The following is a 23,365-nucleotide window of genomic DNA, read 5'->3' on the forward strand; positions in this document are numbered from 1 at the left end:
GCCGTTAGGCCTGGACTTATTCTCGCGAGGTTTGCCGTCCGCCCGGCCTGCACTGCGGTGTTTCCCGCGCGGGCTATCACAGTTCGCGGGTGTACGGCGCGGCCTTTCTTACAGCCGCCGGCGCCGCCACGGTCATGGGTTTCCTGAAGCTGATTGAGATCGAGAACTTTAAGTCGTACAAGGGTCGGCAGATTATCGGACCATTTCAGAGGTTCACCGCCATCATTGGACCCAATGGCTCTGGTGAGATAAACCCGGCTGCGGCCCTGCTTAACGTCCCAGCCTGGACCCCCCTATCCGGCAGCACAGTAGTACAACCCAGCCTGTGCAGCCTGAAATGTCGCGAACCCTAACAGGTTCCTTGCCCTCCTGAGGGGTTCGACCTGGACCCGCTTTTCCCGCTCGGGTGCTCTGACGCGAACCTTTTCCCCAGGTGTCAGTTGCCCGCTCTTTGCGCGACCCCCTTCCCGGCCCGAGTGGTACGGGCCGAAGTGTACGTTACCCCGCCCACTGCCCCCTGCAGCCAAAAGTGGCGCGTCCGGAGCCGGCTGCCAGTAGCTGGCCACGCAGTTCCTCCCCGGAGCAGCTGCATCCGGCCTCCACGCATTGTGTGAACCCCCCGGCAGATGTGGGACCGCTCGTGGCCCTCCCGTAGCCTCCGGGCCAAACGGTATACTTCTGCTTCATCCCAGCGCCCCCTCCCGCCTCGCGTTGGTACACTCCAATTCCTTTTTTTTTTTTTTTTTCTTTTAAAAAATCTTCTCTGGAGGCGGCACTTTTGAATTTCGGACTCCGAGCTCGCGTCTCCGGAGTGCTTGGGGTCTCGACTCCCCGGCCTCAACTGAGAGGTGGGGATGCCTCGAATTCGAGGCATGCCTTTCCTACCACTGAAACCGTCAAAAGTCAGAACTCATTCGCTCGTCAAATTTATTGAATGCTTACTGCTTTATAGGGAGTTATTCAGTCAAGGTGCTGTGGAAACAGCCGAGAACAGAATAAGCCATGCTTTCGGAGAACTTACATTCCAGAGGGGAAAGACGATAATAAAGGAGGAAATAAGTTATTTTTCGGCTGTGATAAGTGCTGTGCAGGATTGATGTGATACAGTGATGTGATAGAGTGACTTGGATGGCTTTTTAGGAAGAATGGTCATTAGTTAACAGTACTATATTGTATATTTTGTATATTTTAAAGTAGATCTTAAAAAAGTCACAAGAAAAAAATTAACTGTGAGGTGATGGATGTTAACTAAACTTATTGTGGCAACCATTTTGCAATATATACAAATAGAGAATCATGTTGTACACCTGAAAGTAATACAGTGTTGTATGTCAGTTATATCTTGTTAAAACTGGGAGAAAAAATAAAAAGAAAGAAAAAGGAAGGAAAGGAAGAAAGAAAGGCTAGTCAGATAAGGCCTCTATTTCATATCTAAATTCCCCATCTCTAAATTATACACCCTGGAGTCCTCCCATCTACGGACATTAGAGATCTGTTTGGAATCCTGCTGTGTTCCTTCACCTCAGAGGTGTTCTAGCTGAATCACTTTCTAGCCTGAGGGACTGCCCTTGCTGAAGTAGCTGTAACTGATGACCTTCCCTGGAGTCTTGCCTAGATATGGCTCTCTATTAAGCAGGGTTTCTCAACAGCAGCACTGTTGACATTTCCAGTGAGATAATGCTTTGCTGTGGGGTCCGTCCTTGTAGGATGTTTAGTGGCATCCTTGGCTTTTACCCACTAGGATGTTTAGTGGCATTGTAAGATGTAGGATGTTTAGTGGCATCCTTGGCTTTTACCCACTAGGTGACAGTAGCAACTCCCCCACCCCCTCCAGGTGTGACAATCAAAAATGTCTACAGACATTACCAGATGTCCCCAGGGGGGAGGGGCAAAATCACTCCACCCTCCCCCACCTCATTTGAGAACTACTGGCCTAGATGGCTAATGCTTGGGGTTCCACTGCAGTTTCTTAGGATTTTGGTGTGGTGGCCCCTGTGGAAAGAGCTGAGATGCACCTCTTGGCATTCAGTCTCCCCAACATGGGTAAATTTGTATACCCAGGTATTCCGAAAAGGCCCTTGGTCTGACTGGCCCTCCCTTACCCCGTTCTTTTTTTTTTTTTTTTTTTTTGACAGGCAAGAAGTAGATTTATAGGATGCTTGTGAGGGATACAAGTGGGAAGGCGAGGGAGCTCTGCTCCAAGGATTAAGTTGAGCTACATTTTTATAATCAAAGGAAAGTTGGGGAGGGGGAAGAGACCGCCTTCTTCCTCATTCTTCGAGTAGATGTCAGGCTTACATCCGACCCCATTCTTCAGTGCCCAGCTCCACGAGGCATTCTTTGACTCCCCTCAGTGAATTCCTCTCTGCCACACAGTAGACACTTTCTACATGTTAACGTTTATTCTGTTTTGTATCTTCATCACTGGTCTATGGAGTGCCCCAAAGAAGACATTCCTTGAAACATTATATCATTGTTCAGGTCATAATGCATGTTATAAAAATGTTTACAATATTGAATGATTGAGAGTAGGGAGGCCTTTGGTTGTGAGATGTTCTTGCCATCCTTGGAGAGCATGGGAGAAGCCCAGAAGTTGGAAATGGGTGCCTAAAAGGCTGACTCCTGGTCTGCATGATGTGCCAGTCCTGCTGTGATAAGAGAGACTAAGCTAAGAGTCCAGACCTGGTTAGGATAGGATTGCCATTTATTGAGCATTCACTGTGTGGCAAGTACTTTATTTATTAAGACACTTTACATTTAAATTCTCACAATGACCCTAGGAGGGAGATACCATTATCTTTGTTTTATCGATGAGAAGATCCAGGCACAAAGAGTTGTGATCACTTGCACACTTGATTCTCAGAGCCAGGATCAGAACCTGTGCCTGTCATACCTGTGCTCCCGCCACTCCCACAGAGAACTATGTGCCAACCATTGTTTTAGATGCTTTACCCATGAGTCATGGTTTTTCAGATTTTGCAGGTGAGGGAAAGGAAGGTCTGCTAAAAGTGGTGAAACTAAGATTAGAACCTGGTCTGTTGGACTAGAACCCAAGCTCTTAATCACTGTCTTGTACTGCCTCTGTGGAAGGACCTGGGCTGCCATTTTTATAGCTGGGTAGAAGGGTTTTAGAAATCAGGTCCTCAGTTCAAGGTCAGATAGCATGTTGGGGGGAATCTTGAGATAGAATTTATAGAGATTAAACTATTCCCTACCCCCAACCCCAGTCTAAATTTTTTTAAATATATTTTTTTCTGAGTCTAAAATAGAGAAAGTAAAAACTGTGACTCCACTACTGAAAAGATAATCACTCTTAATGTTAAAAGCCTTATTTATTTATTTGAATAGTGAATATATGCACATGGTATAAAATTCAGAAAATCCCAAAGGATATACAGTAAAAAAAGAAGATTCTCTCCCTTCCCTGACTTGTTACCTATTTTCTTTCCCAGAAATGACCACTGTTATACTGTTTATATTTTTATGCCTTTCCCTCTCCCCAAGTTTTTTTTTTTTTTTTTAATTTATTTTTTGGCTGCATTGGGTCTTAGTTGTGGCATGCAGGCTCTTTCGTTGCAGTGTGCAGGCTCTTCGTTGCAGTGTGTGGGCTTCTCTCTAGTTGTGGCACGTGGGCTCATTAGTTGCACTGCGTGGGCTCTCTAGTTGTGGCATGCGGGCTTAGTTGCCCCGCGGCATGTGGGATCTTAGTTCCCCTACCAGGGATCGAACTGGCATCCCCTGCATTGCAAGACGGATTCTTAACCACTGGATCACCAGGGAAGTCCCCCCAAGTTTTGATTATGAAACTTTTCAAACCTACACCTGTGTTTTACTTAGTCATTTGAAAGTAAATTGCAGACATAATGACGTTTCACCCCTAAAGGATTCAGCATTCATCTACTAAGATCACCATTCTCCTGTTTACCAGTATACTGTTATCACACCTGAGAGAATTAATTTCCTCATGTCATTAGTTATCCAGTTTATATTCAAGCTTCCCAAATTGCTCCCCAAAATGTCTTTTTGGGATCTTTTTGGAACCAGAATCCAATCAAAGTTTGTGTGCTGCCTTTGCTTATGTCTCAGTAATCTCTGTATCCTGGAATGGTTCTCCCCAAAAGCCATTGACTTTTTGAAAAGACCAGACCAGTTGTCTTGTAGAATATCCCACATTCTGTGTTTGTCTTAAGGTTTTTTCATGGTGTCATTTACCATGTTTCTCTAACTGCTGTATTTCCTATAAACTGGAAGGTAGGTCTAAAGGTTTGTTTAGATTCAGGTCAAATATTTTTGGTAAGATACTTCATAGGTGATGCTGTGTGCTTCATGTTGTATCACTATAGGAATATGCCTTTTTAAAAAAAATTATGTTAAAATACACATAACATAAAACTTACCATTTTAACCATTTTTGAGTGTACAGTTCAGTAGTGTTAAATATATTCACATTTTTGTGCAATCAATCTTCTGAACTTTTTCATCTTGCAAAACTGAGACTATACTCATCAAATAACAGCTCTGCATTTTCCCCCTTCCCTCAGCCCCTGTGTGTTTTTTTGTTTTGTGTGTTTTTTTTTTTAAACTTGGTTGAGATCAAACTATGTTGAGTTTTGTATCATGCTTGTTTCTCCTATTGTGGATATTTTCCCATGTCATCAAAGGTTGTAGAGGGACTTCCCTGGCTAATACTCCACACTTCCAATGCAGGGGGCCTGGGTTCGATCCCTGGTTAGGGAACTAAGATCCCACATGCTGCACGGCATGGCCAAAAAAAAAAAAAAATGTTGTAGAACGATTTATTCTGTGAATATACCATTTCCTTAGATGGGGTTCTAGTTTTTGGCTGCTGTAAGTGGTAACTGCAAAGGAGCTGTTTTTCTAAGCCTTTGATCCAGGGCTTTGGTCAGGCCCAATCTTTACAGGGGCAAAGCAGTATTTTGTCCTCCTGTTAGTCTGTGCACTGAGTGATTAGGGAACATTTATGCTCTTGTCAATGTCTCCTTTATTCCTTTTCCTCTCCCCTTCTTCCTGACTTCCCCTCCTCTACTTTGTCCTGTCCTCCCTTAGGTAAGTCAAATCTCATGGATGCCATCAGCTTTGTGTTGGGTGAGAAAACCAGCAACCTGCGGGTAAAGACCCTGAGGGACCTGATCCATGGAGCTCCTGTGGGCAAGCCAGCTGCCAACCGGGCCTTTGTCAGCATGGTCTACTCTGAGGAGGGTGCTGAGGACCGCACCTTTGCCCGTGTCATTGTTGGTGGGTGAGGCTGGCCAGAGGTTCTCCTTGGGTCCACGAGCATCGGGGGGTGGCTAGACTAGTTTGTTGGGGTAGGAGGGAGGCCTAACCCTCGGCTGACTCATGCATTGTCTTGTAGGGGGTTCCTCTGAGTACAAGATCAACAACAAAGTGGTCCAGCTACATGAATACAGTGAGGAATTAGAGAAGTTGGGCATTCTTATCAAAGCTCGTAACTTCCTCGTCTTCCAGGTGGGCATTTTTAACAATTATTGGCTACCTGCTTTTTGTCCTATCCCCACTGGACCTGCTGCATCTCTGGCTTCATCATCTCTCCCCTGAACTAATGTAACGGCTTCCTCACTGGGCTTCCCGACTCCAGTCTGGCCCCTTCCTGTTCATCCCCTAGGCCAGGATCATCTTATGGGAGCACAAATATGTTTCTTTCCCTCCTCTCCTTAAAACATTTCAGTGATTTCTCATTGCCTTCTGATGGCAGTTCTCAAATTGTAGTCTCCAGATCGGCATCAACTGGGGACCTGTTAGAAATGCACATTCTCAGGCCCTACCCCAGACCTATAGGGGCAGAGAGTATGGGGTGGGGCCCAGCAATTTGTGTTTTCCCGGGCTCTCCAGGTTATTATGATGCACACTAAAGTTTGAGAACCATTGCCTTAGCATGAAATCCAACTCCTATCATTCATGAAACACCACCCTTTGGTTCTTGCTCACCTCACTAGCCTCATATGCCATTACTCTTCCCTTCTAGCCCTGCCTTCCAGCCTAATTAAGCCTTTTACAGTTCCCCAAATTCACCTGCTTTCTTTGGCCTGCAGGCCTTTGCAATATTTATTTTCCTCTACGTGGAATAACCTCGTCTCTCTTACTTTCTTGGTTAGTTTCTTCCCCATCTTCCAAACTCAGCTTAGATGTCACCTTTGGGAAACCTTCCTACATAGGTACCCCTACCAGTCTCCTACCCTCAAGCTTCATTTAGTTCTTTTTCTGTGCTACTGCTGTCATTGTATGTAACACACGGTGTTGTCTCTGCTTCTATCTCTTCTGTTCCCCATGTACCTCAAAAGGCAGGGAATGTGTCCTCAAAGCTCAATGGTGAAATGTGCCACCCAGTGTGGGGAAGGGATCAGTGAACTTTTTCTGAATGATTGAGTGGGAGTGGGTAGCGGGAACTGGACTGGCTAGGGTCTAAGTGGGGAGAGTGTTTTGACCTTTACTAGGGCGCTGTGGAATCTATTGCCATGAAGAATCCCAAAGAGAGGACAGCTCTTTTTGAAGAGATCAGTCGCTCTGGGGAGCTGGCCCAGGAATATGACAAGCGAAAAAAGGAAATGGTGAAAGCTGAAGAGGACACGCAGTTTAATTACCATCGCAAAAAAAACATCGCAGCTGAACGCAAGGAGGCCAAACAAGAAAAAGAAGAGGTAGGTGGCCAGGTTGCCTCTGGGCCCTGAGAGGCCAGATTGAAGCCAGTGCCTTACTGATGCACCCCTGCCTCCACACCCCTATTTGCACAGGCTGACCGCTACCAGCGCCTGAAGGATGAGGTGGTGCGAGCTCAGGTACAGTTGCAACTTTTCAAACTTTATCATAATGAAGTGGAAATCGAGAAGCTCAACAAAGAACTGGCCTCTAAGAACAAGGAGATCGAGAAGGACAAGAAGCGGATGGACAAGGTAGAGGATGAGCTGAAGGAGAAGAAGAAGGAGCTGGGCAAAATGATGCGGGAGCAGCAGCAGATTGAGAAGGAGATCAAGTAAGTGGCAGACCTGGGCATGTGACTTGTGGAAAGCCAAGAGGCTGTGCTGTTTCCTAGGGCTCCTCTGAGCCCAGAGCCCAGTGCCTATACTAGTTTCTCTATCTTCCCCTTGACTTGCTTTGGCTAGAATCAGGCACATTTGTTGACTTGCATTTTAGACAAATAGAGTATTTAAGTACTCAGACTCTGGGTAGATAGGTACTCAGAAGAGGAGAACTTGAAAGGGGTGGTGGCTTTGCCAAGTGAGAGGAAGTGATGGGAAGCCACTCGTGGCTGGTAGTCTCTTCCTAGAAGAGGAAAACTGGAGCTTGAAGTTTAAAGGACAGAAATTTGAAAAGGTTAAGTCAGATTACGTGAACACAGGTTACTCTTGGGAGTTGTTACTGAGGGGCCTGGCCTGGCTAGGGTTGAGGCAGGGGTGGTAGCTTTACCTTATAGAGTGGCTGGAATGCCAGGCTGAAGCCATCATTTCTAGGGAATAGCCCCTTTTTTGAGGATCTGTGGGACATCAGGCCCTTGTTCTTTTAGGCACTTCCCTGAGGCTTGGAGTTTAGGCCCCCTTTGCATTAAAAAGCCTTGGAACCCTCCCTTCTCCCACAGTGCTAACTGGTTTCCCCCCTCCCCTCTGGCAAAAGGGAGAAGGACTCAGAGCTGAACCAGAAGCGGCCTCAGTACATCAAAGCCAAGGAGAATACCTCCCACAAAATCAAGAAACTGGAAGCAGCCAAGAAGTCCCTACAGAATGCTCAGAAGCATTACAAGAAGCGTAAAGGTGACATGGATGAGCTGGAAAAGGAGATGCTGTCAGTGGAGAAAGCCCGGCAGGAGTTTGAGGAACGGATGGAAGAGGAGAGTCAGAGTCAGGGCAGAGATTTGACCCTGGAGGAGAATCAGGTAAGCTCTTGGGGGGCTGGGGAGTAGAGAGATCGCTGGGCTGACATGGACTGACTTGGTCATACCTGTCCTCCTTCCCTGTCCCTGACACAGGTGAAGAAATATCACCGGTTGAAAGAAGAAGCCAGCAAGAGAGCAGCTACCCTGGCCCAGGAGCTGGAGAAGTTCAATCGAGACCAGAAGGCCGACCAGGACCGGCTGGATCTGGAAGAGCGGAAGAAAGTAGAGACAGAGGTGGGCATGCCGTACAAGATTAGGAATGATGGTCCAGAGAAAAGGAAGTAATGATAGTCTTAACAGTAATGACAATAGCTAACATCTAGCAAGCACTTACTGTGTGCTAGACACTGTTTTTTACATGTATGCAGTCATTTAATTCCTCAATTTCCAAATGAGGAAAGTACAGCGCAGAGGTGAAGTAATTTGCCTAAGGTTATTAAGTGGCAGAACTGGGATGTGAACCTGGGCAGTCTAGCCCACACTTTTTTTTTTTTTTTTTTGGCCGCACCTTGCAGCATGTGGGATCCCAGTTCTCCGACCAGGGATCGAACCTGCGCCTCCTGCAGTGGAAGCACAGAGTCCTAACCACTGGACCTTAAGGGAAGTCCCTAAAGCCCACACTTTGAAGTATACTTCACTTACTGTTTTCCTAATAACAATAATAATAAAATAATAAGAATGATAGAAAGTTATTATAGTACCCCAAGAGCCTACAATGTTCCAGACATTATGCTAAGTACTTTTAAATATTTAAAAGAAGGCGTTAGGCATTAGTATTAACAGCTAAGTATGTTAAGCACTTAATGGATATCATATGAAGTGGAGGTTACCTGCATTTTACAGATGAGAAAACAGAGGTGCAGAAAGACCCAGAAAGCTTTACTTTGTTTTGGTTCGAGCCTCTCTTGATTGGTGAGGAAGTTAGCCCAGGCTGGGTAGAACACCTATGAGAGGGTTTCATAGGGCCCAGGGTGACCCCATCAGTTAGCAGAGCCACATTGAACACCATCTGTATGTCTGCTTTTTTTTTTAAGATTTAATTCGATTTATTTTTGGCTGCGATGGGTCTTCGTTGCTGCGCGCGGGCTTTCTCTTTTTGTGGCGAGCGGGAGCTACTCTTTGTTCGGTGTGCCGGCTTCTCCTTGCGATGGCTTCTCTTGTTGCGGAGCACGAGCACTAGGGTGCTCAGGCTTCAGTAGTTGTGGCTTGCGGGCTTAGTTGCTCTGCGGCATGTGGGATCTTCCCGGACCAGGGATCGAACCCATGTCCCCTGCATTGGCAGGCGGATTCCTATCCACTGCATCACCAGGGAAGTCCCTGTGTGTCTGCTTTTTAATGGGCCTCCTGCACTAGTGACCCATTGTCCGTGACTGTTGGGCTCTTGGATGAGCAGGCACATGGGGAGGGTGAGCCAGGGCCCCATGGTCTTGGAGTTAACTTACTCAGCCTATGGTGATGTAGTGTATTTGTCTTTCTCCCAGGCCAAGATCAAGCAAAAGCTGAGGGAGATTGAAGAGAATCAGAAGCGGATTGAGAAACTGGAGGAATACATCACAACTAGCAAGTATGTGGCCTTATAACCTTCCCTCTTACTTCCAGGCCTGTTCTTGTGAGCCCTTCCTGTCCTGCCCCTCTCCAGGCAGGACCCACAGAGTCCCTCTCGGCCAGGAATATTTTCTGGCCAGCCAGGGTAACCCTTGTGTTTCCTTACTTTGTAGGCAGTCCCTCGAGGAGCAGAAGAAGCTAGAGGGGGAGCTGACAGAGGAGGTGGAGATGGCCAAGCGGCGAATTGATGAGATCAATAAGGAGCTGAACCAGGTGATGGAGCAGCTGGGGGATGCACGCATTGACCGCCAGGAGAGCAGCCGCCAACAGCGAAAGGCAGAAATTATGGAAAGCATCAAGCGCCTGTACCCTGGCTCTGTGGTAAGAGTGGAGAGGGAACTCATTTCCTGAGCACTTACTTTCACACTCACTGTCAGATAATTTTCACAGCAGCCCTGTGAGGACAGGATTGCTAATCCCATTTTTACAGCTAGGGAAACTGAGGGTCAGAGAGGTTAAATGACTTGCTCAAAACAGCGTAGCTTATAAGTATAAGAACTGCAATTCAGGGACTTCCCTGGTGCGGCAGTGGTTAAGAATCCACCTGCCAGTACAGGGGACACAGGTTCGATCCCTGGTCCGGGAAGATCCCACATGCCTCAGAGCAACTAAGCCCGTGCGCCACAACTCCTGAAGCCCGCGTGCTTAGAGCCCGTGCTCCGCAACAAAAGAAGCCACCGCAGTGAGAAGCCCGCGCGCCGCAACGAAAACCCAACACAGCCAAAATAAATAAATAAATAAAATTTAAAAAAAGAAAAAAACTGCAGTTCAGACCCAACTTGTTCTGATTCTTAACCTCGTGTTCTTTTCATCACACCAGTTGTATCTTTCTGAAAGTTTTGTCTTGCTTGTGTCCACTCCTCTGTGGGAGGTGGGGAAACTGGAGGGGGCTTTGGGAAGGGAAGGGGCCACAGGGCAGGAATTAGCTCCCAGGAAGTAGCTCTGTGCAGGCTTCAGTATGAGCTTTTTTGGCATGTAACAACCAGCTCATTCACTAGGCTTTATCAGATCTCTTGGCCTCTTAAACCAAATCCTGAGTCCCCAGATTCCCTGAATATTACTCCTCTATTGCTGTAATTCCATCCCTGGGTTCAACTTAATTGAGTTCCACAACTATTTCCTGATATTTCCTATAGACACTGCTGGGGAGTTGATAAGAAGGAGTTAAGCTCAGTCACTGCCCTTAAAGATCTTACCCTTTATCTGATAGTTCTTAGGGAACCATGGTTGATTTGGGGGGCATGGGGGAAGTGAACTAAACAAAGAGATTTACTTTGCTGGGTGTTTGTGAGAATTTGATATAATGCATATAGGGTCTCTGGCATAATGCCTGGGGTGGCAGTGGTCTGTGAAATGGTAAAAGTGAGGTTTAGAAAGATGATTTTTGGATTCAGACATGACTGCCTGAAGTTGTTGTTGCTTTGGGGCCAGAGTAGGTTTTTCTTCCATAGTGTGGGGGCTGTGTTCCTGATAGAAATTCTGACCTGCTCCCACCCCCTTCCAGGCTGGGAATTGGGGTTCCCAGGCCAGCTCCCAAAAGCCTCATGCTTCACTTTTCTCTTCTGACTTTCCCTAGTACGGCCGCCTCATTGACCTCTGCCAGCCCACACAAAAGAAGTATCAGATTGCAGTAACCAAGGTTTTGGGTAAGAACATGGATGCCATTATCGTGGACTCAGAGAAGACAGGCCGGGACTGTATTCAGTATATCAAGGAGCAGCGTGGGGAGCCTGAGACCTTCTTGCCTCTTGATTACCTGGAGGTGAAGCTGGTGGTGATGGGGTCAGGGCAGTGTGAGAGGGCTGCTCTTCCTAGCCCTCCGTGTTCTGCCACTTAACTGAGCTTCTTCTCACAGGTGAAACCTACAGATGAGAAACTCCGGGAGCTGAAGGGGGCCAAGCTGGTGATTGATGTTATTCGCTATGAGCCACCTCACATCAAAAAAGCCCTGCAGTACGCTTGTGGCAATGCCCTTGTCTGTGACAATGTGGAGGATGCCCGCCGCATTGCCTTTGGAGGCCACCAGCGCCACAAGGTATGGATTCCCTTGCCCAAATTGGAGCTGGACAAGCTTAGTATTGGCGATTCCTCTGTTTAGCTTCTCCCCTCTCCTCTCTACTCCCTGCTGTATGTAGACAGTGGCACTGGATGGGACCCTGTTCCAGAAGTCAGGGGTGATCTCTGGCGGGGCTAGTGATCTGAAGGCCAAGGCCCGGCGCTGGGATGAGAAAGCAGTAGACAAGTTGAAAGAGAAGAAAGAGCGGTTGACAGAAGAGCTGAAGGTAAGCCATAGGCAGGGCTGTCCCTAGGAATGGGGGTCCGAAGCCCAGGCCAGCTGCCCACCTTCTTACCACCTAGCCCCTCTCTCTTGTCCACTTTAGGAGCAGATGAAGGCAAAGCGGAAAGAGGCAGAACTACGTCAGGTGCAGTCTCAGGCCCACGGACTGCAGATGCGGCTCAAGTACTCACAGAGTGACCTAGAACAGACCAAGACACGACATCTGGCCCTGAATCTGCAGGTGGGGCCTGGCCTTCAGCCCTGTTTGCCAAAGGCCATCCTCACATTCCTGGCCTAGGTTTTTCTGGGGGTGGGGAACTTGTCCCACTTCCTTTGGGGACCAGACATAGCATAAAGTCAGACAAGCAGGGGTTCAGATCTTGGCTCTGTATGACATTAGGCAAGTTACTAAACCTCTGTGTTGTATCTGTTCAAATCTTTTGCTCATTTTTGTATTGGTTTGTAAGTTTTTTAAAAAATATTTTCCAGAAACAATATCTTTGTCAAACATATGTATTGCAGGTACTCAAAAAACAAAACAAAACAGGAAAAAAAAAAACAAAAAACAAACAAAATAAACCTCTCAGTGTCAATTTTTTCATCTTAATCTGTAAAGTGGGGTTAGAATTATAGGGTCCTTACAAAGATTGAATGAGTTAATATATGTGAAGTATTTAGACTGATTCCTCATAGCCAGTGAATGTTCAGTAAATGTTAGGTGCTATTAACATAACTAATTCATTCAACAAATATTTGAGTTTCTTCTGAAAGTTTTCAAAGTGAGCTACAGATATTTCAGTCCCTGTGGGTGGGGGTAGTTTTATAGATATATTAATGTGTTTGATTATGGGTGGTTCCCTAGCTCACCCTGGAGGTGTTATGTAATATGTAGTATATGTATCATTTTTCTAAAATCAAAAAGTCTGAATTCCAAAACATATCTGGCCCCAGGGGTTATTGATGAGGGAGTGTGGACCTGTAAGTAATGATGTTTACTGTGTGCCCAGCCTTTTGGATTGAAGCTGGCTGACTAGAGGCCAGGGAGGAAGCCATGTGATGGTCCAAGTGAGATATGATGCAGCCTTGACAGCAGTGCTAAGTCAGGTTCTCTCAGCATGTGGCGAGTTAGCCCTTTTTGTCCATGGGGTCAGTATACTCAGGGTGGCTCTTTTTCTCCAAGGATCCTGGTCTCTTTTGTCCTCTCAACCCTGTTTCCTTCAGGAAAAGTCCAAGCTGGAGAGTGAGCTAGCCAACTTTGGGCCTCGAATCAATGATATCAAGAGGATCATCCAGAGTCGAGAGAGGGAAATGAAAGACTTGAAGGAGAAAATGAACCAGGTTGGTAGAGGATGAGCCATGCCAGCATGTGCATCAGGGCAGGACTGAGGCTGGAAGCAGCACTCTGACCCAGAGGGCCTTTTCTCTCCCTTGCTTCTCCCCTTAGGTAGAGGATGAGGTATTTGAAGAGTTTTGTCGGGAGATTGGTGTGCGCAACATCCGGGAGTTTGAGGAAGAGAAGGTGAAGCGGCAGAATGAAATCGCCAAGAAGCGGTAGGTGGAAGTGTGGTTAGAAGGGGAGACTGGGGTGCCCTTGAGCCCCTAGCCTGGCATCTGGGAAGTCAAATGCCATCATAAGGCAGGGAGCAGCTTTTACAACGATGGGCATTTATGGTAGGTCATCCTTAAAGAACAGGGACATCGGCTTCCCTGGTGGCGCAGTGGTTGAGAATCTGCCTGCCAATGCAGGGCTCACGGGTTCGAGCCCTGGTCTGGGAAGATCCCACATGCCACGGAGCAACTAGGCCCGTGAGCCACAATTACTGAGCCTGCGCGTCTGGAGCCTGTGCTCCGCAACAAGAGAGGCCGCGATAGTGAGAGGCCCGCGCACCGCGATGAAGAGTGGCCCCCACTTGCCGCAACTAGAGAAAGCCCATGCACAGCAACAAAGACCCAACACAGCCATAAATAAATAAATAAAATAAAATAAATAAATTAAAAAAAATTAAAAAAAAAAAAAAAAGAATTTCTCTTAAAAAAAAAAAAAAAAAAGAACAGGGACATCAGGGAAGCATGTGGCACAGTATAGGGATTAAGAGTACCAGCTTTAAACGTGGTTTACCTGGGTTAAAATCCCAGCTCCATGGTTCATTTATCTTGGGCAGTGACTTGACCTCTCTAAGCCCCAGTTTCCTTATGCGTCAAGTGGGATAATTGTGACACCTATCTCATAGAATTGTTGGGGTGGATCAGAGGTTGGGCTTAATCCTTATAAAGTATTTAGCATGATACTTTGCACCTACTAAGAGCAATAGATATTAGTTTTTTTTTTTTTTTGGTCGCGCCATGTGGCTTGCAGGATCTCAGTTTCCCAACCAGGGATTGAACTTGGGCCATGGCAGTGAAAGCACCGAATCCTAACCACTAGACCACCAGGGAACTCCCAATAGATATTAGCTTTTATTATTGTCATTGTCCTGATGGGTGATGTGGGAGAGGAGGACCAAAGTTCTAGGTTGGAAGAATAGTAAGAACAAAGCAAGTTTCTCCTTTCTTTCCCACTTTAGTTTATTCATTTGTTCAACAAACCTTGTTTGAATACCTACTTGTGCCAAGTTGTCCTGTGCTAGGTATTGGAGAGGGTGGGGAGATGAGGGTAAGATAGATGAACACGACACAGTCTCTCTGAAGGAGGTCACCCCCTGGACCCAGGGCTTCAGTCAGCAGTTCGTCTAGCCCATCACCCATACAGTAACTGTTCATTGCTCTCCTACCCCCAAGTCAGGCTCAAGGGATATAGAATTGAATCAGAGACTGTCCCTGTCCTCAGGGAGTTATGAAGTAATGAGGGAGACAAACAAGTAGATCAGCAGTTTCAGAATGATGCTGTACTTGAGGTAGATAGAAAATACAGAGGAAAATGTTCAAGGAGCTGCAAATCAACAAAAGGAAAAATAAAAACCTAGAGACCCAATAGAATAATGGAGAGAGGATGTAGCTAGCATTTCATGGAAAGAGAAGCTCGAATGGCTAATAACTGTGAATTGATGTTCCATCTCATTCCTAATTAGAGGAAATGCGAATTAAAACAATCTAGCAGTATTTGGTGAAAATAAGTCTACACGAGCCCAATGACTTAGCAAAGCCACTCCTGAGTCTATATCCCAGAGAGAGTCTTGGCCACAGGGTGACAAAGAGACACATTCAAAGTTGTTCATCTTGGCATAATTTGTAATAGTGGGACATTGGTGGCAATGTAGACGGCCATCACTGCAGAGAAGTATAAGTTAAATGTGATGACTATACAGACTATGGAATACTGTGTAGCAGTTCAGACAAGAACTAGATTTACAGGCAGTAACAGGATAAATTTATAACACTGTACATTTGTATAAATTTAAAAACAAAACAACATTTTACAAGGATATGCATTTTTAAGGTTATATACGTACGTATGTGTATGTGTGTATGTATGTATGTATGTCACTTGGGTGTACATGCTCACTGTAGGGAAGATAATAGGAGTAGAAATCAGATTGAACCAAAGGAGACAAGGGAAAGGTCTTGTACATACAGCGATCATAAGTGTTTTATGGACTAGGGGGTATGATTATACCAAAAAGGGAGGAACCCAACAAAGTGTAGTAGAAACTAAGAACCTGCTCACAATTGTCAGGAAAGGTTTTGCAGACCAAGGAGTGATGAACTGGAGACCTGTAGAGTGAGTAGGATTTAGCCAACCAAGCAGTAGACAGAGGAAGGGAGTTCCAAGCAGTGAGAACAGCATGCTCAGAGGTGTGAGAGAGCATACCTTGTTCTGCAAACTAAGTATTGAATGTCTGGAGCAGAAAAATGGGGTCAGGAGGAAGACGGAGGTGTTGGAGAGGTCAGCAGGGGCCAGATCACAGAAGGCTTTGTGAGTCATGCTTAGGAGATTGAACTTAAAATTGCATAGCTCAAAATTATAGAGTTAATTACATTCCATTTGGATTATAGTGACTAATAGGTTTAAGCTGCTAGCATGACATCTGGCAGCATCTGTCACACCATATTGGGGGGTGGAGGGACAGTTGGAAGTTAGACCTGCCTGTCCTGCTAGTATCTGCGTATGCTGGTTACATACTCTTGAGTTTCTATAGAGTATAGGGAGGAGGGAACTAGCAGGAATCTATTTTCTCCATTTTTTTTTTTTTTTACTACCCAAGCTCTGCCCCTTTAGAGATTCTGGAATGTTGGGGCAGAGGTGTATGCGGGGGTTAGGGGGTAGTTGGAAAGAGTCAAAGCCCATGAACTGGATATGAACTGAATACAGCCAGTATACCTGGAGATGGTGATGATAACTAAAATTTGTTGAGTACTTACTGTGTACCAGGCATGGTTCTAAGGACTTTATACATATTAACTCCCAATAACTCTGAGGTAAGTACTATTATTATTTCCATTTTTCAGGTGAGAAAACAGGCATGGAGAGTATGACTAAGTTGTCTGAGATTCATAGTAAATGGCAGAGTTGGGATACCAGTCCCCTTATCCCACCACATTATATTGCAAGGATTCCGTAGGAGAAGAAACCCAGGTTTTGGTGTTTACACCTGGGATCTAATCTCACTTTGCCAGCTCTGTGTCCTTGGGCAAGGTCTTTTACCTCTTGGCCCAAGTTTCCTCATTTGTAAAATTAGGATAATAATGCCTTCTTGTGGAGCTGTTCATTAGAGGATTAGAGGTAATGTATGTAAATTACATAGAAGCTTAATAAATAGGAATTATCTTAGCTGGTGGGTTCAGGTGGACCTTTTTGTGCCTCCTTCTAGGAACTCGGAACAGGGGCTCCAGTGTTTAAAGGAGGATTCATGGAGTTTGGCCCAATCTCCTCTGCCTTGTGCCATATCTACAAAGCTAGGCCAAGGAACTTAGTTCTGTAACTTCAGGGGACAGTTTTATGTGGATGAGCTGAGTGGTGACTAAAATTCAGCAGTAACTGAGTCCCTGTGCCCTAGGCCTAGTTCTCCTTTCTCCCCACAGTTTGGAGTTCGAGAATCAGAAGACTCGCTTGGGCATCCAATTGGATTTTGAGAAGAACCAACTGAAGGAGGACCAGGATAAAGTACACATGTGGGAGCAGACAGTGAAAAAAGATGAAAATGAGATAGAAAAGCTCAAGAAGGTAAGGAAGGAGACCATGAAAAACTAAACTAAAAGCTAAGAGGAAAAATTGGAAGAGATAATATCCATAATTTATAAAGCCCTCTTCTAAATAAGAAGAACACCAAGACCTAAATAGGGAGAAAAAATGAGTAAGTGGCACAAACAGTTCAAGAAGAGATTCACATAACCCATAAACACGTATATATAATTTAGGCTTAGTAGAAATCAAAGGAATGCAAATTAAAACAATTATGTGTAATTTGTTTCCTATCACATCACCCAAGATTTTTTTTTTTAAAAAAAGGATACTGGCCATGATGCACAAAACCAACATTCTTAGGCCATGTGGCACCATCCATTGAGAGTCTTCAGAATACATTTCTCCTCAGTAATACATGAGGAAATCCAAAATGCTGACACATAGGTTGATGTTTTTGTTTTTTGTTTTTTGTTTTGTTATTTACTTATTTATTTGGTTGTGCTGGGTCTTAGTTGCAGCAGGCGGGCTCCTTAGTTCTGGCATGCGAACTCTTAGTTGCAGCATGCGTGTAGGATCTAGTTCCCTGACCAGGGATTGAACCCAGGCCCCCTGCATTGGGAGCGCGGAGTCTTATCCACTGCGCCACCAGGGAGGTCCCCCAGGTTGTTTATTTTTTAAGTTTTTTTATTATTATTTTTTTATATTTTGGCTGCTTTGGGTCTTCATTGCTGCGCATGGTCTTTCTCTAGTTGTGGCAAGCGGGGGCTACTCTTCGTTGCGGTGCGCGGGCTTCTCATTGAGGTGGCTTCTCTTGTTGCGGAGCACAGGCTCTAGGCGTGCGGGCTTCAGTAGTTGTGGCACGTGGGCTCAGTAGCTGTGGCTCCGGGGCTCTAGAGCGCAGGCTCAGTAGTTGTGGCACATGGGCTTAGTTGCTCCGCGGCATGTGGGATCTTCCCGGACCAGGGCTTGAACCCGTGTCCCTTGCATTAGCAGGCAGACTCTTAACCACTGCGCCACCAGGGACGCCCTGCATATTATTTCTTATGAGCCATTTGAGAGAAAGTTGCAGATATGTCCCCTTCTGTGACTTTCAGATCAAAATGAAAACATTCTCCTTTAAAAAAAAATCAGAACATAATAGGTAAGATGACAGTCCCCTTTGACTGACCACTGTCAATCCCAGTCCCCTTACTCTTCCTGGGGCTAATCTCATGTAGGGTGTATTCTTCCAGACCTTAAGGCATTTACTTAAATACTTTTGCATTCATATATATGTACTCATGGAAAGTACACAGTATTGTTTTTGTGGGTGTTTCAAAAACATTGATGTTATTGCTCATGACAGTAGTCTTGGTGTGGAAAAGATGCTTAAATAACATTAAGTCAGAATATAGACTTTTAATTACAATCTAGTCTCAGCTATGTAGACCTGTCCATAAGTAATGCTGAGGGGAAATAGGCTAAATGTTAATTGGTTCTCTCTGGCTGGTGCGATTACAAGTAATTTCTTTTTTTCCTCCTGCTTCATACTTTTCCTATACTTTGAACTTTTCTACAGCAGGCAACTTGTATATTGGGGTAAGGGGGAGGTCAACAAAATAATTTGGAAAAAGGTAAAAGAACTCAGAGGGGTGATGGGGGTTTGTAAAAGCAGAGCTCATTGAAACAGATTCCAGCAAACTGTCTGGTGGAAAGGGTGGGGACAATGGGAGAAGATCCCAAGGTGAGCTGGGGAAAGCCTTCACTTCTTGTCCTGTTCACCGTGCTGGGACCAGGAGGAACAAAGACACATGAAGATCATAGATGAGACCATGGCCCAGCTACAAGACCTGAAGAATCAGCACCTGGCCAAGAAGTCAGAGGTGAATGACAAGAACCATGAGATGGAGGAGATTCGTAAGAAACTGGGGGGCGCCAACAAGTGAGTGGGTTCAGGCCTGGGCCTGGGGGAAGTACGTAGTACGGGCAGCTTGCTGGATTTGGGTCTCACCTATCTTCCTGGATCTTCTTAGGGAAATGACCCATTTACAGAAGGAGGTGACAGCCATTGAGACCAAGCTTGAACAGAAACGCAGTGACCGCCACAACCTGCTACAGGCGTGCAAGATGCAGGACATCAAGTTGCCACTGTCTAAGGGCACCATGGATGATATTAGTCAGGAAGAGGTGAGTATTAAGGCTGGTGGTGGGTGTGGGCTGTGAATAACATAACCAAGAATGGGGGATGAAGGTCGCTAGGGAGGGCAGGTGAGAGAGAGAGAAAAGGATGGTGGGTGCAGGTGGTGAGAGACAAAAGGAGGGATGCAGGGGAGATGAGGCAGGGTGAGGCTGTGAAGGCAGGTGAGGTGAAAGGTAATAGCCTTGGTGTGAGAGGGCAGTTGTTGGGGGTAGGGCTGCATGTCAGTAGGTGGTGAGGGAGGTAAGCCAGGAGAAGAGGAAGTCATTCATTAACCTTAGGGACTTGAGCTAAGATAGTTCCAGCAGGTGATGGATATTGGTAGGAGTGGGAATTGAGGGACATTAGCCAAGAGCAAAGGAAGACGGAATTGAGGGACCTGAGGGATGGTAACTTAGCTGCAGTGAGGGAGGTTGGCCAGGAGAGAGTTGGGTAAGGGACATCAGCAATGCAGAGGTGATGAAGCTTAGTTATGGGAAAGGGAGGGACACCAGCCAATAGAAGAGCCAAGGCATTTTATCCACTGAAAGTGAAGCTTGGTAGCAAGGGGGTGGGAATGTTAACTGAGAGAAGGTTTGCAGATATCTTGTCTTTGACCTGAACATGTATTTCAGTCCCACATGTCTTTCTCCCTCCTTTCTTCCCAAATAGCATTTCCATTTAATTCAGCAAAATATTTTGAACACCGGCAGTGTGCCAGGCATCATGGTAGCATGTGATATAATTACTCCTAATCCTAAGCACAGCCCTGCCAGGCAGGCATCGTCCTGTGTTGCAGATGAGGGTTTGTGTGTTTAAATGAGGATTCAAGCAACAGCATGGCTTGCCCAGGGTCACACGGTTAGTCGGCGGTAGAGCCCAATTTTGAACTCAGATCTTTCTGCTGTCAGAGCTGCTCTTCCTTTTGCCACAAGTACTTTCTAGCAAGGTGCTTCTCAAAGACATCGAAGGCTGCAAAGGAGCCCCTCAGCCCCCTCTAGAGGAGCAAGTGCTCTTATGGCCATTCGGCTCCATTTGAATCTCCCTCTCGCCATTGCAGGGTAGCTCCCAGGGGGAGGATTCAGTGAGTGGCTCCCAACGAACTTCCAATATCTATGCACGAGAGGCCCTCATCGAGATTGACTACGGCGACCTGTGTGAGGATCTGAAGGTGAGGCTCAGCCTCGGGGAGTGGGTACATCCTCCCAGCTGTCCAGACAGAGGGTCAGCTCATCTGGGGGCCCTGTGGAGACAGACCACGTCTGGAAAGAGGGGCGAGCTGGCAAGGCGGGGGGTGGGGTGGAGTTGTGATCCATGGCTTCCCCCCATATACAAACACAGACACAGGCACATCTTCCACCTCCACCCCCAGCTGCCCCCATCCCTGCCTGTTGCCAGTCTTCCCCTTCCACCTGTGTACACATCTCAGCCCAGATACACGGAGAACAGGCTCCTGTACAGTGAACAGATAGACCTCGGGGGTTCCTCAGGGCTCTGTCCCAGGCATCCTTTCCTTCTCATTTGGTGTTCTCTCATCCTGGGTATCTCCTCTACTCCCCTGGCTTCAGCTGCCATCTCTATGCTAGGGCCCACAGGTACCTCAAACCCCAGCCTTCCTGCCCAAATCGGCCTCTTCTCTTCAGTGCCAGCCCCAGGTTCAAACCAGAAATCTGAGCCTTGTCCTTAACTCTCTCTCTCACTTTGCATATTCAATGAATTACCAAGCCCTGTCAATTCTACCTTCCAAATATCTACTGAATTCTACTTTTCTCTGTTTCCACTGTCTCTCTAGTTCAGGCTGCTTTCACCACTCACATGGACTACTGTAGGAGCCTTCCAAATAGTTTCTGATGCTTTCCAATCTTTCCTTATAGCCAGGCAGGGGGACTTGATTTTTTTTTTTAACTTTTTTATTATGGAAAATTTCAAACAGGTACAGAAGTAGAGAGAATGATATGATGAACCCCAGGTACCCATCATCCAGCTTCAATAATTAGCAACATATGGTCAATCCTGTTTTTTATACCCTTCCCCCTCCTGATTGGCACATTTTAAATCAAATTCTAGATATTCCATTCATAATTACCTCAGTATATATCTCTAGGACACCTTTTTAAAAAATGTAACCACGATATTATACCAAAAAATTAGCACTAACTGTGTAATGTCATCTGATATTCAATAAATGTTTAGATTTCCATGAATGTCCCATAAATATCTTTTTTAAAAATATTGTTTCTGTGTTTAAGTCAGGATTCAAGTGAGGTCCATGTGTTTAAATTGGTCTCTTATGGTCTATAACATTTTTTTATCCCTTTTTATTTTTTTCTTGCTATTTATGGAAGAAACTGGGTCATTGGTCTTGTACAATTTTCTATAATCTGAATTTGGCTGATTGTGTCCCATGATGTTTTTTAACATGTTCTTCCATCCTTGTGTTTCCTATAAACTGGTAGTTAAATCTGTGGTTTGATTGGATTCAGATTCATTTTTTATTTTTGGCAAGAATATATCATATGTGGTACCGTGTACTTATGAACTTCCTTTTGCATCGCATCAGTAGACACTGAATGTCAGTTCTCTCTATCTTTGTAATGATAAGATTGCTGAATGCTCAACACTACCTATGAAATATTCTTGCCAAAAACTCAAACAAGGATCTGATTAAGCTTTTATGTCCACCAATTATATGAAACACTGGTGCCAGAGGAACATGTTAAATAAAAGCACCGGGATGCAGTTAACTAGATCCAGACTGTGGGAAACTCTAAAGGACAAAAGACCTGGTCTCTTCCATAAATAAATGGGAAGAAAGAAATAAACAGAAAGGGAGAACTTTTATAGGCTTATGAGACAAATCAACCAGTTACAATGTGTGGCCTTCCCTTGAATCTATTGCAAAGAAAAGAGAGACAGGGGAATTTATAGATTAAATGAGATTTAAGAGACATATCAACCAATTGTAATGTGGGCACCTTATTTGGAACCTGCTTTGAAAAAAACCTGCAAAAAATTTTTTGTGTAACACAATTGGGATGATTTGAACGCTGACCAGATAGTTTATGATGTTCAGGAATTGCTGTTAATATTTTTAGGTGATAATGGTATTGTGGTTTTATTTTTTAAATGTCCTTACCTTTTGCAACAGTGGTTCTCAGTGGGTGGGGTGGATTTTGCCTCCCCAGGGGACATTTGGTAATGTCGAGATACTCTTGTCACACCCAGTTGTCGCAACTGGGGCAGAGGTTGCTACCAGTATCTAGTAGGTAGACAGTAGGGATGCTGCTAAACATCCTACAGTGCACAAAGGACAGCCCCCACAACAAGAAATTATTTGGCTCAAAATATCATTAGTGCTGAGATTCAGAAACCCTGTTTTAGAGGTACATACTAAAGTATTTATGGATGAAACATTTGAGATTTGGTTTAAAATAGTTGAATATAGAAAGAAATTGGATATAGATGGCAGAGTATTGGCCATGAGTTGATAATTATTGAAGCTGGGTGCGTGGGGTTCATTGTATTATTCTCTGCATTTCTGTGAATGTTTAAAAATTTACGTAATGTAAAGTTAAAAAAGGAAAAACAATCATGATCACCATGTTCAGGTGTTGTTAGCCCCATCAATCTTATAAAGTTCCCTATCAGCCTTTCACAGCTGGTTTTAGCAGCTATTAACGAACGATCATTGCCTACATCTATTAAGGGCTGCAAAATGGTAATTTTCTGATTCTTTCATTCCTCCTACATTTATTAATTGGATTTCTAAAAAAGAACTTTCTCACATCAACTGTTTAGTTCCCTTGAAATTTAGTTAGTACAGAAAAGGTAGAATAAATACTTAATTCTTTGCCTTTATTTACCAGCTTTCAGAATGAGTTGGTTGCCCTTGTAACCTTTAAAGGTGACCAGTGAGGTTTCTAATTTATATTTATTATAAACTTAAGTGTTTAAATGTATTTTGGTATGTTTCAGTCTATTTGGAGTCATTTTTCTTTTTGATATTCAAATTGTCCCATTCTTGGCCAGCGGGAGCCACTTCAAGTTGATATTTGCTATTGTTCTTATTAGATTTTTATTATGGAAAATTTCATATGCAGAAGTAAAATAGTACAGTGCTGTCTCATGTGGCCATCACCAGTTTCACCAGTTATAAACTCATGGCCAAACTTGTTTCATATGCACCCCCACACACTCCATCCTCCCCTTCCCACCCCCAGGTTATTTAAAAAATTCTGGACACCATGTCATTTCATTTGTAAATATTTCAGAATGTATCTCTATAAGAGAAAATCCTTA

At 45.0% G+C, this 23,365-nt stretch overlaps 1 protein-coding gene across 3 annotated transcripts in view; it reads left to right on the forward strand.

Annotated features, from left to right (window-relative positions):
* The first annotated feature begins 30 nt into the window (after positions 1-30).
* The window catches only part of SMC1A (structural maintenance of chromosomes 1A), a 45,815-nt gene continuing 22,480 nt past the window's right edge, over positions 31-23,365 (forward strand). Inside the window, exons 1-19 of one of the 3 annotated variants that reach the window (XM_057538926.1) lie at positions 31-243; positions 5,068-5,256; positions 5,375-5,487; positions 6,474-6,677; positions 6,771-7,009; positions 7,648-7,906; positions 8,000-8,140; positions 9,388-9,470; positions 9,625-9,832; positions 11,088-11,273; positions 11,367-11,546; positions 11,647-11,793; positions 11,893-12,030; positions 13,011-13,127; positions 13,234-13,340; positions 16,809-16,950; positions 18,687-18,832; positions 18,924-19,077; positions 20,127-20,237. In XM_057538926.1, the coding sequence (XP_057394909.1) occupies positions 135-243; positions 5,068-5,256; positions 5,375-5,487; positions 6,474-6,677; positions 6,771-7,009; positions 7,648-7,906; positions 8,000-8,140; positions 9,388-9,470; positions 9,625-9,832; positions 11,088-11,273; positions 11,367-11,546; positions 11,647-11,793; positions 11,893-12,030; positions 13,011-13,127; positions 13,234-13,340; positions 16,809-16,950; positions 18,687-18,832; positions 18,924-19,077; positions 20,127-20,237 (2,973 nt within the window). In that variant the 5' untranslated portion in view covers positions 31-134. The remainder of the gene's footprint in view (positions 244-5,067; positions 5,257-5,374; positions 5,488-6,473; positions 6,678-6,770; positions 7,010-7,647; positions 7,907-7,999; positions 8,141-9,387; positions 9,471-9,624; positions 9,833-11,087; positions 11,274-11,366; positions 11,547-11,646; positions 11,794-11,892; positions 12,031-13,010; positions 13,128-13,233; positions 13,341-16,808; positions 16,951-18,686; positions 18,833-18,923; positions 19,078-20,126; positions 20,238-23,365) is intronic. The other 2 variants (XM_057538925.1, XM_057538927.1) reach the window with 2 other exon arrangements.

The sequence above is a fragment of the Balaenoptera acutorostrata genome, chromosome X (genome assembly GCF_949987535.1).
Source record: "Balaenoptera acutorostrata chromosome X, mBalAcu1.1, whole genome shotgun sequence".
NCBI lineage: Eukaryota > Metazoa > Chordata > Mammalia > Artiodactyla > Balaenopteridae > Balaenoptera > Balaenoptera acutorostrata.